At 38.5% G+C, this 12,243-nt stretch overlaps 1 protein-coding gene across 2 annotated transcripts; it reads right to left on the reverse strand.

Annotated features, from left to right (window-relative positions):
- Positions 1 to 548: 548 nt before the first annotated feature.
- eloal (elongin A, like) lies at positions 549 to 12,005 on the reverse strand. Of its 2 annotated transcripts, none has more exons than XM_067386870.1 (11): positions 11,876 to 12,005; positions 9,273 to 9,329; positions 9,059 to 9,171; positions 8,303 to 8,960; positions 6,425 to 6,527; positions 6,184 to 6,345; positions 6,006 to 6,103; positions 4,402 to 4,582; positions 1,432 to 1,555; positions 1,235 to 1,335; positions 549 to 859 (listed from the first exon to the last, which is right to left on the reverse strand). In XM_067386870.1, the coding sequence occupies exons 1-11, from the start codon at positions 11,945 to 11,947 to the stop codon at positions 798 to 800; spliced, it is 1,731 nt and encodes a 576-aa protein (XP_067242971.1). In that variant the 5' UTR covers positions 11,948 to 12,005; the 3' UTR covers positions 549 to 797. The 2 variants fall into 2 exon arrangements, with proteins under 2 accessions (XP_067242971.1, XP_067242970.1); XM_067386869.1 differs by having other exon boundaries at positions 1,235 to 1,338.
- Between the last annotated feature and the right edge of the window lie 238 nt (positions 12,006 to 12,243).

Below are 12,243 nucleotides of genomic sequence, written 5' to 3' on the forward strand. Positions count from 1 at the left end.
AAATGTCCTTCAAATTTCAAAGAGAGTTAATTCACTCATTTGTTGACAGTTTTCTCTTTTGCAACAGATAAGATATTTTAAATCAAACTGTTGCCTCAACCGGTTTTGCTTCAGGATTTTACATAAATCTGGGACCAGTAGCTTTTTCCACAATATTTGTGCATGCAGAAAGTGTGTTTGACCACTAAATATTGCATCAGTATTAGTCGGATTACAAACATGAATTTGCACAAACAAACAAAAACACGCAGGATTTGAATACGTTTGGCTACAACAACTGAGATATTTGGTACGCTCATTTCTTGTTTTATTATCACAACTACTGTATGCATGATTATATGCTTAGTTTGGTCCTTTTATATTTTGCAAGTGGCATTTCCCCTGCGGTCTGTGACCCTCAGAACAGCTGATCCATTTCAGAAGTGAAGTTAAACTGCAGCCCACTTCCACTAGATGGAGACAAACACACACGAGGTTCAACAGCACACATGCAGTGCGAGTATATACTGTACTGTACAAGCACCAGAGCAAGCAGATTTTGTGGTTATTATAGTTTTAATTTCAGAATTCATTTAGTGTCCGTCATGATAGAAAAAAATCAATACAAAGACAGTTTGATTTCAAAGTGCAATTATTGTTCATATGAATAAGTTGATCATATTTCATCAATCCTGTAAGCATTTGTGGAATTACAAATAACATTGAACAAAAAAAAAAAAAAAATCTCTCTAAACCATTTAGACAATAAGGGTCAGCCAGGGACAGTGTATCTCACGTATATCCAATATCATCTGCATTCATCTGCGACAAAGCTGCTTTTTAAAGGCCTTCAGGGACTTCGCCATCATGGGCGCCACTCCTGTGAACGTACAAGACAAACACTCAAACCACTGATAAACTACATTTCATCTACACGTGCCTTAAATGAAAATCTGTTCATTAATAATGTTGTTGAAGTTGAATGCTCATTATTACAGAGGTTTGATAGATTTGAATGAGTCTCTTCTGCTCACCATGGCTCCATTTATTTGATGAAAAATACAGTAAAAACTGTAATATTGTGAAATATTATTACAGTTTAAAATAGTTTATTCCTGTGATCAAAGCATCATTACTCCAGAAATCATTCTAATATGCTGATTTGATGCTCTATTATTGGTCCGTAATTATTAATAATGGTTTCTTATTATTATCAATGCTGAAATGCTGCAGTTGTGATCCATGTGAAACTCACTTTTAATCTTGCGGGGGTCTTGAGCTTGGCTGGAGGTGTTGGTGGAGGGTTTGGAAGGCTCGCTGAAGCCGGGTCTTGCCCGATTCTCACTGGGCTTCACACTGCTGTGGGTGAGCGACAGAGATACTCTGAGTGCTGTTAATCTGCACAGTGACGAGCATCACACTAGCGGAAGGGAAAACCCTTCCTGAACTGACCTGGCTCTGTCTGTCGGGTGAGGGAGCGTCACGGGGCCGGCCGTGCCGTGAATCTCCTGCTGGATCCGCACATTTCTAGGTGGCTTAGCAGCTGAGTGAATAAATGCCATTTTCACCTGCCTTCCTGAGAAACAAAAGCCCAAAACACAGCAAGTGTGACATCAGACATCAACAGCAGAGTTTCACGCATTATCAGAGCGTGACAGCTGTTATAATGCCGTCAGGGAGTTGAGAATCCATTTTAAATTACAACTGACTTCCTAAATTTCAACTATGTGGCAAACAGGATGCAAAGCTGTGGAAGCTTGTTCCACCGTGGAATAAAAAACTAAAAAGGGTAACTGTGACTTTATCTTGCAATTTAGACTTTATTCTCTACTTGTGATTGTGAATTCACAATTCTGAGGAAAAAAGTCAGAATTGTTAGACAAAAAAAAGTTGCAATTACCTTTTTACTTTACTATTTGCCACCTGATGTCACCTGATGGAGTTTGGGTTCCTTGCCGCTGTCGCCTTTGGCTTGCTTAGTTGGGGACACTTGACATTTGATATTCAACAGTATTCTTGACATTTATTCAACAGTGCTTTGATCTGCCTGCATTGACACTATTATTTAAGAGCTGCTGTGCAGCCAAATTATGTACCAGTTATCAATGTAAAGCTGCTTTGACACAGTCTGCATTGTAAAAAGCACTATATAAATAAAGGTGACTTGACTTGATCCAGATGGCGGAACCAAGCTTCCATACAAAACTGAAATCCACGTGAATTCACAGCAGTCTCAGTTTCATTTATTGCAATTGCAAGACGGTTGCTGTGATTCCATATATGGTTATATGGTAAAAAAAATCATTTAGAAGATTGTGCAAAGAATAAAATGAGTCAAAACAGCCCTTTTTGTTTAACACAGATTGCAAAAGAAAGTTTGAAGGCATTAGAATTAAACGAATTAGAGGTGCTGCACGATTCTGGATAAATTGAGAATCACAATTTTTTTTTGTTGTTTAAAATAGAGATCATGATTCTCCCACGATTCTGAATAGACAAACAAAATAATATTTACTAGAGGTTCTGACATGTTTATTGCTGTAGTCTGTAGTCTATTAAACAAATATTAAATTAATTTAAAAGGCACAATGTACATTTTCGCCACTAGAGGTCGCTTATTCAAAACAAAGGCGTAGCTTGATTAATCTTGGGAGTTGTGGTCTTCACCTCACAGCCAGTGGAAAATAATTCAACAGGAGTCTGGCAGAAATCATGTTCATGGATGAGATTATTAACGTTACTGTAGTATGAAGCAGAGCAGGACGAGTGCTGTGAGATCTGAATGAGACCGCTGGAGTGATCGTTAATGAGAGACGAGTGCAACACACGCCTCGAGAGCAGCAGAACTTTTATTGTGCTTCTTCCACTCAAGAGTATGTGAGGAAACGCAGCGCTGTTTATCATATTAGATACATTTGTGTGTTGAAAGTTGCTATAATGTTACTCTGTGCGTTCACTCGACAGCTGCTGTGAGACACTGTTACACACTGCAGTAAGATATTCGATATTAACCATGGTAACATGGTACTCACAGTAAATCAAGAAAATGAGATTCAAACAATATGACTTACTGTGTTGAGCTATATAACATGATTCGTTTTCTGTCGATGAATGTATCCAGAGTTGCTCACCTGTCTAATAAAACAATATATTAAAGCATCTTTAGTGTTTCCCTGGTTTCTACAAAATAATCTAGGAAATCTAGGCAAAGGCGGATATGATTTCATTAATAGGTGATGGACGGACATGGTCTTTGTCCTGGTAAAAGATGCTTATTTCTTTGGATTTAAACATTCTCGGAAACATTTAGGATAATGCAAGTACACAAGTCGACAAAATAATTAACACTGTTCTAATGGTTTTTGAATATATTGATCTAAAAATCTTACATATTGTTCCTTTAAATTAATTGAGCGCATTACTGGGCTGCGTTCCACTCCACTTTTAGACACGCACTCACAAACTTCCCTAAGCACTTCCCCTTGGGGGAATCCCAGCCTTTTTTCCCCTAAAACAACCCCAACACACCTATATTCATACAGAATGCTGCATTAAACATAAGGGGAATTTTTAAAAATAAATAAATAAATAAACTCCATAGCAGATTCCCAGTGATCAAGGGTTTAGGACGTTCCAGTACAGCCCATAGCAAGGGGAAGAGCATTGGGGGAGGGAAGTTAGCAAGGGAAGGGCATTAAAAAAAAAAAAAGAATAAACAAACACACACTGAACTGGAACGCAGCCTGGGATAAATCAGTGTTTTTGAACGAATCTCTTGAATGAATGATTCAATGACAAATACATTTTTAACAGTCACTTGTCACCACCTACTGGTGCAACAATGCAACAAACGCCAGCTATTGCATAACTACACATGACAACTGCTCTGAATGTTCTGTGCTCAGACTTGTCAAAGGTTTAATAGACAGAGAGCCAAATCGCTGTCATATAAGAATAAGATCGAGATCTTTTAGCGATGAATCGTACAGCTCCAGTATCTCTCCACTCTGCGTTTTGCCACTAACCACAGTCACAGTTGCTCTTCAAGTCTATTCATAGTCCGAGCAGACAGATGGTCAGAGCCATGTTACCACAGAGGACAACTGCATTTATGAGCCATCGAGCTCCCGCTCTGGAGAAACACTTAAAGAGAAAGCTTACAGATTACACCTACAACTGATCTCCCAACAGTCAGTGAATGTCTGTCTGTAAGGACTGAATTAGATAGACATCAGCTGACAATCTACAGTAGGAGGGAGCAGCACAGATCAGCTGTACTACAAGTTAGTAGTGGGCAGCATGATCATTATTAATTTAATATATACAGCATGCATAACACTGTCCAGGGCTGCTTTATTAACATGTGTGGGGAAGAAACCAGGAATAACGTGAAAATGCAGAGCACAACGCAAACGCAACTACCTTTGGGCTTCCCGGAGTGAGCAGAGACGATGCTCTTCGTGAGACGCTTCAGTTTCCTCTCTCTCTCCTCGGACAAGCGCAGGTACATCTCTCTCCAGGACTCGTACTCCTCCAGCCGGGAGTTCCTGAAGTCCTTCTGACAGTGTCTCTCCCACAGGTGGTCCGTCACTCCGATGTACACCTGTGTCCAAACGTAACTATACGGTTAATCTATTTGTAAGATATACCAGTCACAAGTTTGGGCACAAATAAATGTATATTTCTCATGATCTTTTTGAAATAAAGGCTTACACTTATGCTTGCAATTTGTTTTGTAGACAAATTGTGCCTACACACATTTTTCTTTACAAAATGCAAAATGCAAAAAAAAAAAAAAAAAAAAAAAAAAAAGATGAATTGGACCAACAATGTAAAAAAAAAAAAAAAAGTGACATTGCAATAGTTTTTCTGTGATGTATATTACAATATGAAAAGCATTTCACCAGAAGAATAGTTCTATTTGGAAAGACTGAATAATTCTAGAATGATTGGGGTGATTTTGTAGGGGATTGAATCTGCATAGAAAATAAACTAATTACAATATAATTCATCTTTGTTAAAGCTGATTTTGTGTTTTGTTCTTTGATTAACATTAAATGACAGACAGCAGCAGGAATATTAGGCTGCTGTCACTTTAAGAGCTAATGCATGGATCAAATATAGCAATACACATTATTCTTGCTCAATTGTTTACATTCATGAAGCCATAAACGACTAAGTGACTATGAGGATACTCGCTGAGACAGGCATTTTGACGTAATTTTGCATGCGTGTCCATTTAAGCAGACAGACACAGAAGAAAATTAAATTCAATGTCACACGGCTCTGTCTGGGCACAGAAAACAGCGTGCGAGTACCGAATTGAGTTCTTTCGCATCTTTGTGTGCTCAAATGGTTTAAAATCACTTGAAGGTTTAAACTGACGGGACCAAAAACTTGTGAAAATGATAAACGCTCACTCTACAATTGTAAATAATCCGAAAATCACATGCGTTTCGAACTGTGGTGCCTGGTCCATACGAATCATGTTTCAACTACGATCCCTACTTGACAATTGCACATGTGAGAAATGTGATTTGAACAGGATTTCAAACCACTTATGAATGTAGCTCAAAATGGATTTATAAATCACATTTCATGGGATTTATTTTTTGGCCATTCACGCTTGCTAAATATGATCAGATTTGGACCGACAGTTTGAATGCAAAAAAAGTGGAAATCGTAATAAAAAAAAAAAAAGGTTGCCTCCAAAAGTGATTGCGAGTGCAAATTTATTTATTATGATTTTATTGAACTAAATGCGAACACTTACGCTTGCAATTTTGTTGAAAAACTGTGCTTACACATTTTTTTACAAAATTTAAAAAAAAAAAAAAGGATAAATTACGGCAAAAAAAAGCAAGTAAAATTTGTCATTATGTAATTCACACACTTTGATTGTTGTTATGTCATGGATTTGATGACTTCACTATTATTCTAAAACACTGAAGTCGTAATAATAAACATAAGTTAGCGCACACAGTTTCCATCATTCTCACTGTGAAAGACAACAGTTGACTTCTTACAGGATTATACTCCTCGATCCGCAGAAGCTGCTCAGGTGTGCAGCGCTCCAGCACTGGCTCCAGTATTTCAAACGGCACCCCTCCGATCTCATAGAGAGCTGCGAAACAGCCACCGTCTTTAAAACCAAACTCGACTCACCTCGTGCAAACATCAAGATCATAACCTCAGGTAACGTACAGTCGATGTTGTTCTGCAGCGCTCGGATGCATTGCTGGTAAAGCGTCATCATAGAGGGCAGATACGTCATCTTACTGCCGGAGTACACCTGCATCTTATTCTTCAGCCTCTGTCCAATGAAAACTGGAGCCTCTTCACAGTCATCAGTGATCTTTCTATCAGCTAGACATATATAATGAACAAAATAATCTATTATGGCAAAATCAAGCTATAAAATGAAAATGCTCAGTACATGACTCACCTTTCTTTTCACTGAAGTACTGATACTGAGAAACGTCCTCACATTCAGGGAAACTTGTTGGTAAAGGAACGTTTAACAAGTCCATTACGGACCGCTCAGGAACCTGGAGTTAAAGGGAGAGTTCACTCAAAGATACCAAATCATTTTTAACCTGTATAACAATGGGGCTATAAATCTCCAAAATGACAAAGCTGTTGATCTCAGATCAAATTTAGTAACATATAGGTGCATTGTGTCAGGTTTGATATCAACAACATCACTGGTTATTGTGTGTCTCGCAAACTGATCCAATGAGACTTGATCTGAAAGATACAGAGTGAGTAAGGGCTAAAGAAACTCATGTGGATTCTGGAGTAAATTTAGTAACACTTTAATTAAAGTCTTTATGCACCAGAGAAACAAGCACACAGATTGTTTTTGAACTGTGTTTGAACTTCTGTTTTTGCAGCATCACCGTCAAACAGTAATTAGCTGGTGAAGTGGATTTACTTTTTGTAGAGTTAACAAAAGTTATGAGCATTATAATGTGTGAAGCAGATGTCATACTAACGAGCGATTCATTCATAAATCCGTAAGATCTTACCTTCACACTGTGGAAATACAAACATGCATACACACACACACGATCAGGCATAACATTATGAGCACTGACAGCTGAAGTGAACAACACTGATCATCTCTTCATCACGGCACCTGTTAGTGGGTGGATATATTAGGCAGCAAATAAACATTTTGTCCTCAAAGTTGATGTTAGAAGCAGGAAAAATGGGCAAGAGTAAGGATTTGAGTGAGTTTGACAAGAACCAAAATTGCGATGGCTAGACGACTGGATCAGAGCATCTCCAAAACTGCAGCTCTTGTGGGATGTTCCCGGTCTGCAGTGGTCAGTATCTATCAAAAGAGCTCCAAGGAAGGAACAGTGGTGAACCGGAGACAAGGCCATGGACGCCTGAGGCTCATTGAAGGCTGGCCCGTGTGGTCCGATCCAACAGACGAGCTCCTGTAGCTCAAACTGCTCCAGAAGTTAATGCTGGTTCTGATAGAAAGGTGTCAGAATACACAGAGCATCAGTTTGTTGTGTGTGGAGCTGCAGACCAGTCAGGGTGCCCATGCTGACCCCTGTCCACCGCCGAAAGAGCCAACAGTGACACGTGAGCATCAGAACTGGACCACGGAGCAATGGAAGAAGGTGGCCTGGTCTGATGAATCACGTTTTCTTCTACATCACGTGGATGGTCGGGTGCGTGTGCGTCTCTTACCTGGGAACACATGGCACCAGGATGCGCTATGGGAAGAAGGCAAGTCGGCGGAGGCAGTGTGATGCTTTAGGCAATGTTCTGCTGGGAAACCTTGGGTTCTGCAATCCATGTGGATGTTACTTTGACACGTACCACCAACCTAAGCATTGTTGAGACCATGTTCACCCTTTCATGGAAACGGTATTCCCTGGTGGCTGTGGCTCTTTCAGCAGGATAATGCTCCTGCCACAAAGCAGAAATGGTTCAGGAATGGTTTGAGGAGCACAACAATGAGTTTGAGGTGTCGACTTGACCTCCAAATTCCCCAGATCTCAATTCAATCGAGCATCTGTGGGATGTGCTGAACAAACAAGTCCGATCCATGGAGGCTCCACCTCACAACTTACAGGACTTAAAGGATCTGCTGCTAACATCTGGTGTCAGATCCCACAGCACACCTTCAGGGGTCTAGAGGAGTCCGTGCCTCAGAGCTGTTTTGGCAGCAAAAGGAGGACCAACGCAATATTAGGAAGGAGGTCATAATGTTATGCCTGATCGGTGTATGGGCTTGAAGTAAAGTGTTTGAGATAAATATACTTTTAAAGGACTGGAGAAAAACAAAAAGGCTTTTTTGTAGTACCATTGTCATTGGTTCTTCTGCCACAGCCTTGCTCGCCTTCACAAGAGACACACAGGAGTTCTCTTTGTGTGCCGTTTTAAATCTCTTTTTTGGACTTTTAGTAATGCTGAAGCATTTTTTGCGTTTGGGGGGCTCGAGGTCATAGCTCAGGTAGGCTTCAAAGGACATGGAGGGCATTTCAAATCCTTCCTCTATCGGTTTCTCACTCTCCATCGCTACTAATTTGTCTTTGGCTTTCTCCAGCTTTTCTTTCTTGCATGAGTCTCCACTCTTCTCTTTCTGCATTTGAGTTGCTTTCATAGATTTTTCAAGTTTGGCATTCTGCTGACTTTTAATACCAGAAAGCTTTGTATGTGCAGAGCTGGTCTTTTCCTTGCCTGAACCGTGAGTCCAAGAGTCATGATTCACACTTGAATCTCTTTTTGGCTCATCCTTTTTTTCATCATTCAAGTAGAATTTGGACTTACTAGGCTTGATTTTACATTTATTGTCAACATTATGAGAGATTTTCTTTTCAGCACTGGAATTCTCCATTTTTGGCTTCTTTCTTGAATTGGTACTCTCTGACAGACGGCCGTTCTCCCGTTTGCTCCGCTCTTGAACTTCTCCATGAAGCGGTTCATTCTGGGTCAGGCCGTCATCAGGCTTTCCTCTCGAACTGCAAGAAAAACAAAACGAGAGGAATAAGAGTATAACATGCCACATGGAAACAGTCACACTCAAATAAAAATGGGGTGAATTACAGATTTGAAAGACCTTAAAGAGTCTTTTGGAACAAGCGTTTTCCATCGATTCACCAATATTTTTGCCACCTTTCCTGCTTCATCATGCTTCCGAAAGGAGTTGACGACTTTTCCAATTCCAGTTTCCTACAAACATTAAAGGTTCACAAAAGCTTATCAAAACAGTTACAAGAGGAAAATAACTTTAAAATATGATATTTAATAATAAAAATACATTGATCTCTTACAGAGAGGATTTCAAGTGTAATGTCCAATGCTTCAAGTTTCTTCAAGATTTTCAGCAGCTGAAACAATAGGAAAAATCAAACAATCCAAGCCAGAGCTTTAACTGACTTGTTACCAGTTTGGGGCAAAACTTTGCCTCTTTCTCAATTCATGAGTTGGGATTTCAATTCCAAAAGAAGCAAGTCAATTAGAATGACAAGAAAAGGAGGAGACAAACAACAGATGTGATCATCCAAGCTCGATTTAATGTTGGTGTGGTAGCAGTTGTTTCAACAAAATTGGCAAGAACAAAACTTCTTGGTAATTCTGGTTAAGATTACCATCTTGCAAACCTGCTTTATATTGTTTGGCTCCATTTTGTACACCAAGTAAATTAGAGCACTCTGGGAAATGAAGTGTTCTTCCTCCATGGTCCACAAAATGAAAGTTAATTAAAAGACATGTATATGAATTAAATGGCATTTCAATCATTCTGATATAGTCCATATGCTGTGAATATTATAACATGTTTGACAATGTTTATATACACTAATGCTCAACAGTTTTAGATATTCAAGATATTTTTTTAAAATGTTTTTTTAAGTTTCTTCTGGTCACCAAGACTGCATTTATTTGATCAAAAATACAGTAAAACAGTGAAATATTATTAATGTTTAAAGTAGCCATTTTTTATGTGAATATACAGTAAAGTGTAATTTATTCCTGTGATCAAAGCTGAATTTTCATCAGTCTTCAGTGTCACATGATCCTTCAGAAATCATTATAATATGATGATTTGCTGCTCAAGAAACATTTATGATTATCATCAACGGTAAAAAAAGTGATTCTTTGATTAATAGAAAGTTCGAAAGAACAGCATTTATCTGAAATCAAAAGCTTTTGTAACAAATGTCTTTACTGTCACTTGTGATCAATTTAATGCATCCTTGCTGAATAAAAGTATTAATTTCTTTTAAAAAGAGAGAAAATAAATCTTACTGACCAAACTTTTGAACAGTAGTGTATAATGTTACAAAATCTTTCCATTTCAGAAAAAAACTGTTTATTTGAACTTTCTATTCATCAAAGAATCATTGATAATAATCAGAAATGTTTCTCAAGCATCAAATCAGCACATTAGAATGATTTCTGCAGGATCATGTGACACTGAGAAGGTCTTAAATTATGTTACTCTATCAATCAAACAGAAATTAATTCTATAAATGGTAAAAGTTGTCCCACCCATTTCCACATGGCGGTCTTAAAATCTGAAATTGCTGACGAGTGCTCTGCTAAGTATGGAGAAACCTTAGCCAAGGTACTATAAATGGGCGATGCAATAACACCCACGGGTGTAAAATACAAGATACTGCGCATGTGCAACAGAGGGGTTGATGAACTCCCAGTAATCACAGTAAACAAAATAGTACTTTAATGATGCACTACAGAAGTCACCAACATGTTACATGGGGTCGTTTAAACAAAATAAGCAGAACCACACTGCCCAAACTGACAAACAGTCAACATGACCGAGACAACTGCAGTATTATTTTTAGAAAGACCCTCTCTCAAACACCTCCCTCTGTCCCGTCAACAGCTGCTGACCGCTTCCATTCACAGTCACCATTACTTTTTGCTGTTTCATTACCATTTCTATGCAAATAGATGTTTTCGTAAACCAACAGCCTTACAAAAAGGGGACCACAATGATATAAGGACTATAACAAATTTACTAAATTCAAACTAACACTGCAGAGACATTAAAGCAATGTTGAGTGAACTCATGGTTGACAATAATTAAACAAACTTCAGGCTTAAGCAGACCGGGGCTAGTTGGCATACTTGCATTTCTGATATGTGACCCTGGACCACAAAACCAGTCAGAAGTCAATATCTGTAGCAATAGCCAATAATACATTGTATGGGTCAAAATTATCGCCAAAAATCATTCGGATATTAAGTAAAGGTCATATTCCATGAAGATATTTTGAAAATGTCCTACTGTAAATATATCAAAAAATATGTTTGTGAGTGGATATGCATTGCTAAGGACATCATTTGGACAACTTTAAAAACAAAAATTTTCTCAATATTTTGATTTTTTTGCACCCACAGATTCACACCGTCAGCATCAGCTTTCATATGATGTATAAATCTCAATTTCAAAAAAACTGACCCTTAAGACTGGTTTCGTGGTCCAGGGTCACATATTATGTTTTTCTGTGAAAATTTAAACAAAAAAGCAAACATGTAAAAGGTATCACACAAGAGCAGACCTCACATATGAACATATTCATGTCCTGAGAAAAAAACTAAATCCACCTTCATTACATATTTTAAAATATATTTTCATTATACATTTAAACAGCAAATGACTGTTGTTTATATGTATCCCAGTTTGGTTTTATTGTGCTCACCTGCTACCCAACAGATATCAAAAACTGAGATCAGACAGAATTCACAAAAACTCTTAGTTTAAGAGCCTTAATAAGGTGCTTGACTTAAGCTTGCGGTTACTGAGGCAAAGCCCTTGTGCTAACTTGCCCCGGCGGCTTTATCTCTCAGCCTGTTTGCATTATTCGAGCAAATCATCTCAGCTGAACATCAGCGACAGACAGAATCCTACCGTGTGTCCTTCACAGGATTCTTTCAGCTGATGCTTTAACTGCAAGACCTTTTTCACATCAGCTTCGGCCATGTCTCCTCCTCACATGCGCCTTACCTGCACTTATTAAAAGTCTCGCCATATTTTTTCGTCACCTTTATATGGGCGGAGACGATAAAAGAGTGGATGTGCTTCACCTTGTTGGAAAGTCCTCTAGAACCCACGCACAAGCTTTTTTTGACAAACAAATAAAGACCCGTCGGATTCGCAGAAAACACTCAAACAATCACACTGAATGTACGCGATTATTTACAGCTTTGATCAAACTTGCAGTGCACTGAAAAAACAAACATTTCCTACTGATTGCATTTAATTGTTTGTGTATGTAG

Source organism: Chanodichthys erythropterus, chromosome 5, assembly GCF_024489055.1.
Source record: "Chanodichthys erythropterus isolate Z2021 chromosome 5, ASM2448905v1, whole genome shotgun sequence".
Classification (NCBI taxonomy): domain Eukaryota; kingdom Metazoa; phylum Chordata; class Actinopteri; order Cypriniformes; family Xenocyprididae; genus Chanodichthys; species Chanodichthys erythropterus.

Coding starts and splice junctions, on each gene's coding strand:
- eloal (XM_067386869.1), bottom strand. CDS start 11,947: ATGGCCGAAGCTGATGTGAAAAAGGTCTTGCAGTTAAAGCATCAGCTG. Junction 6,346..6,424: donor GTACTTCAGTGAAAAGAAAG/GTGAGTCATGTA, acceptor ATATATGTCTAG/CTGATAGAAAGATCACTGAT. Junction 1,339..1,431: donor CACCCGACAGACAGAGCCAG/GTCAGTTCAGGA, acceptor GCTCACCCACAG/CAGTGTGAAGCCCAGTGAGA.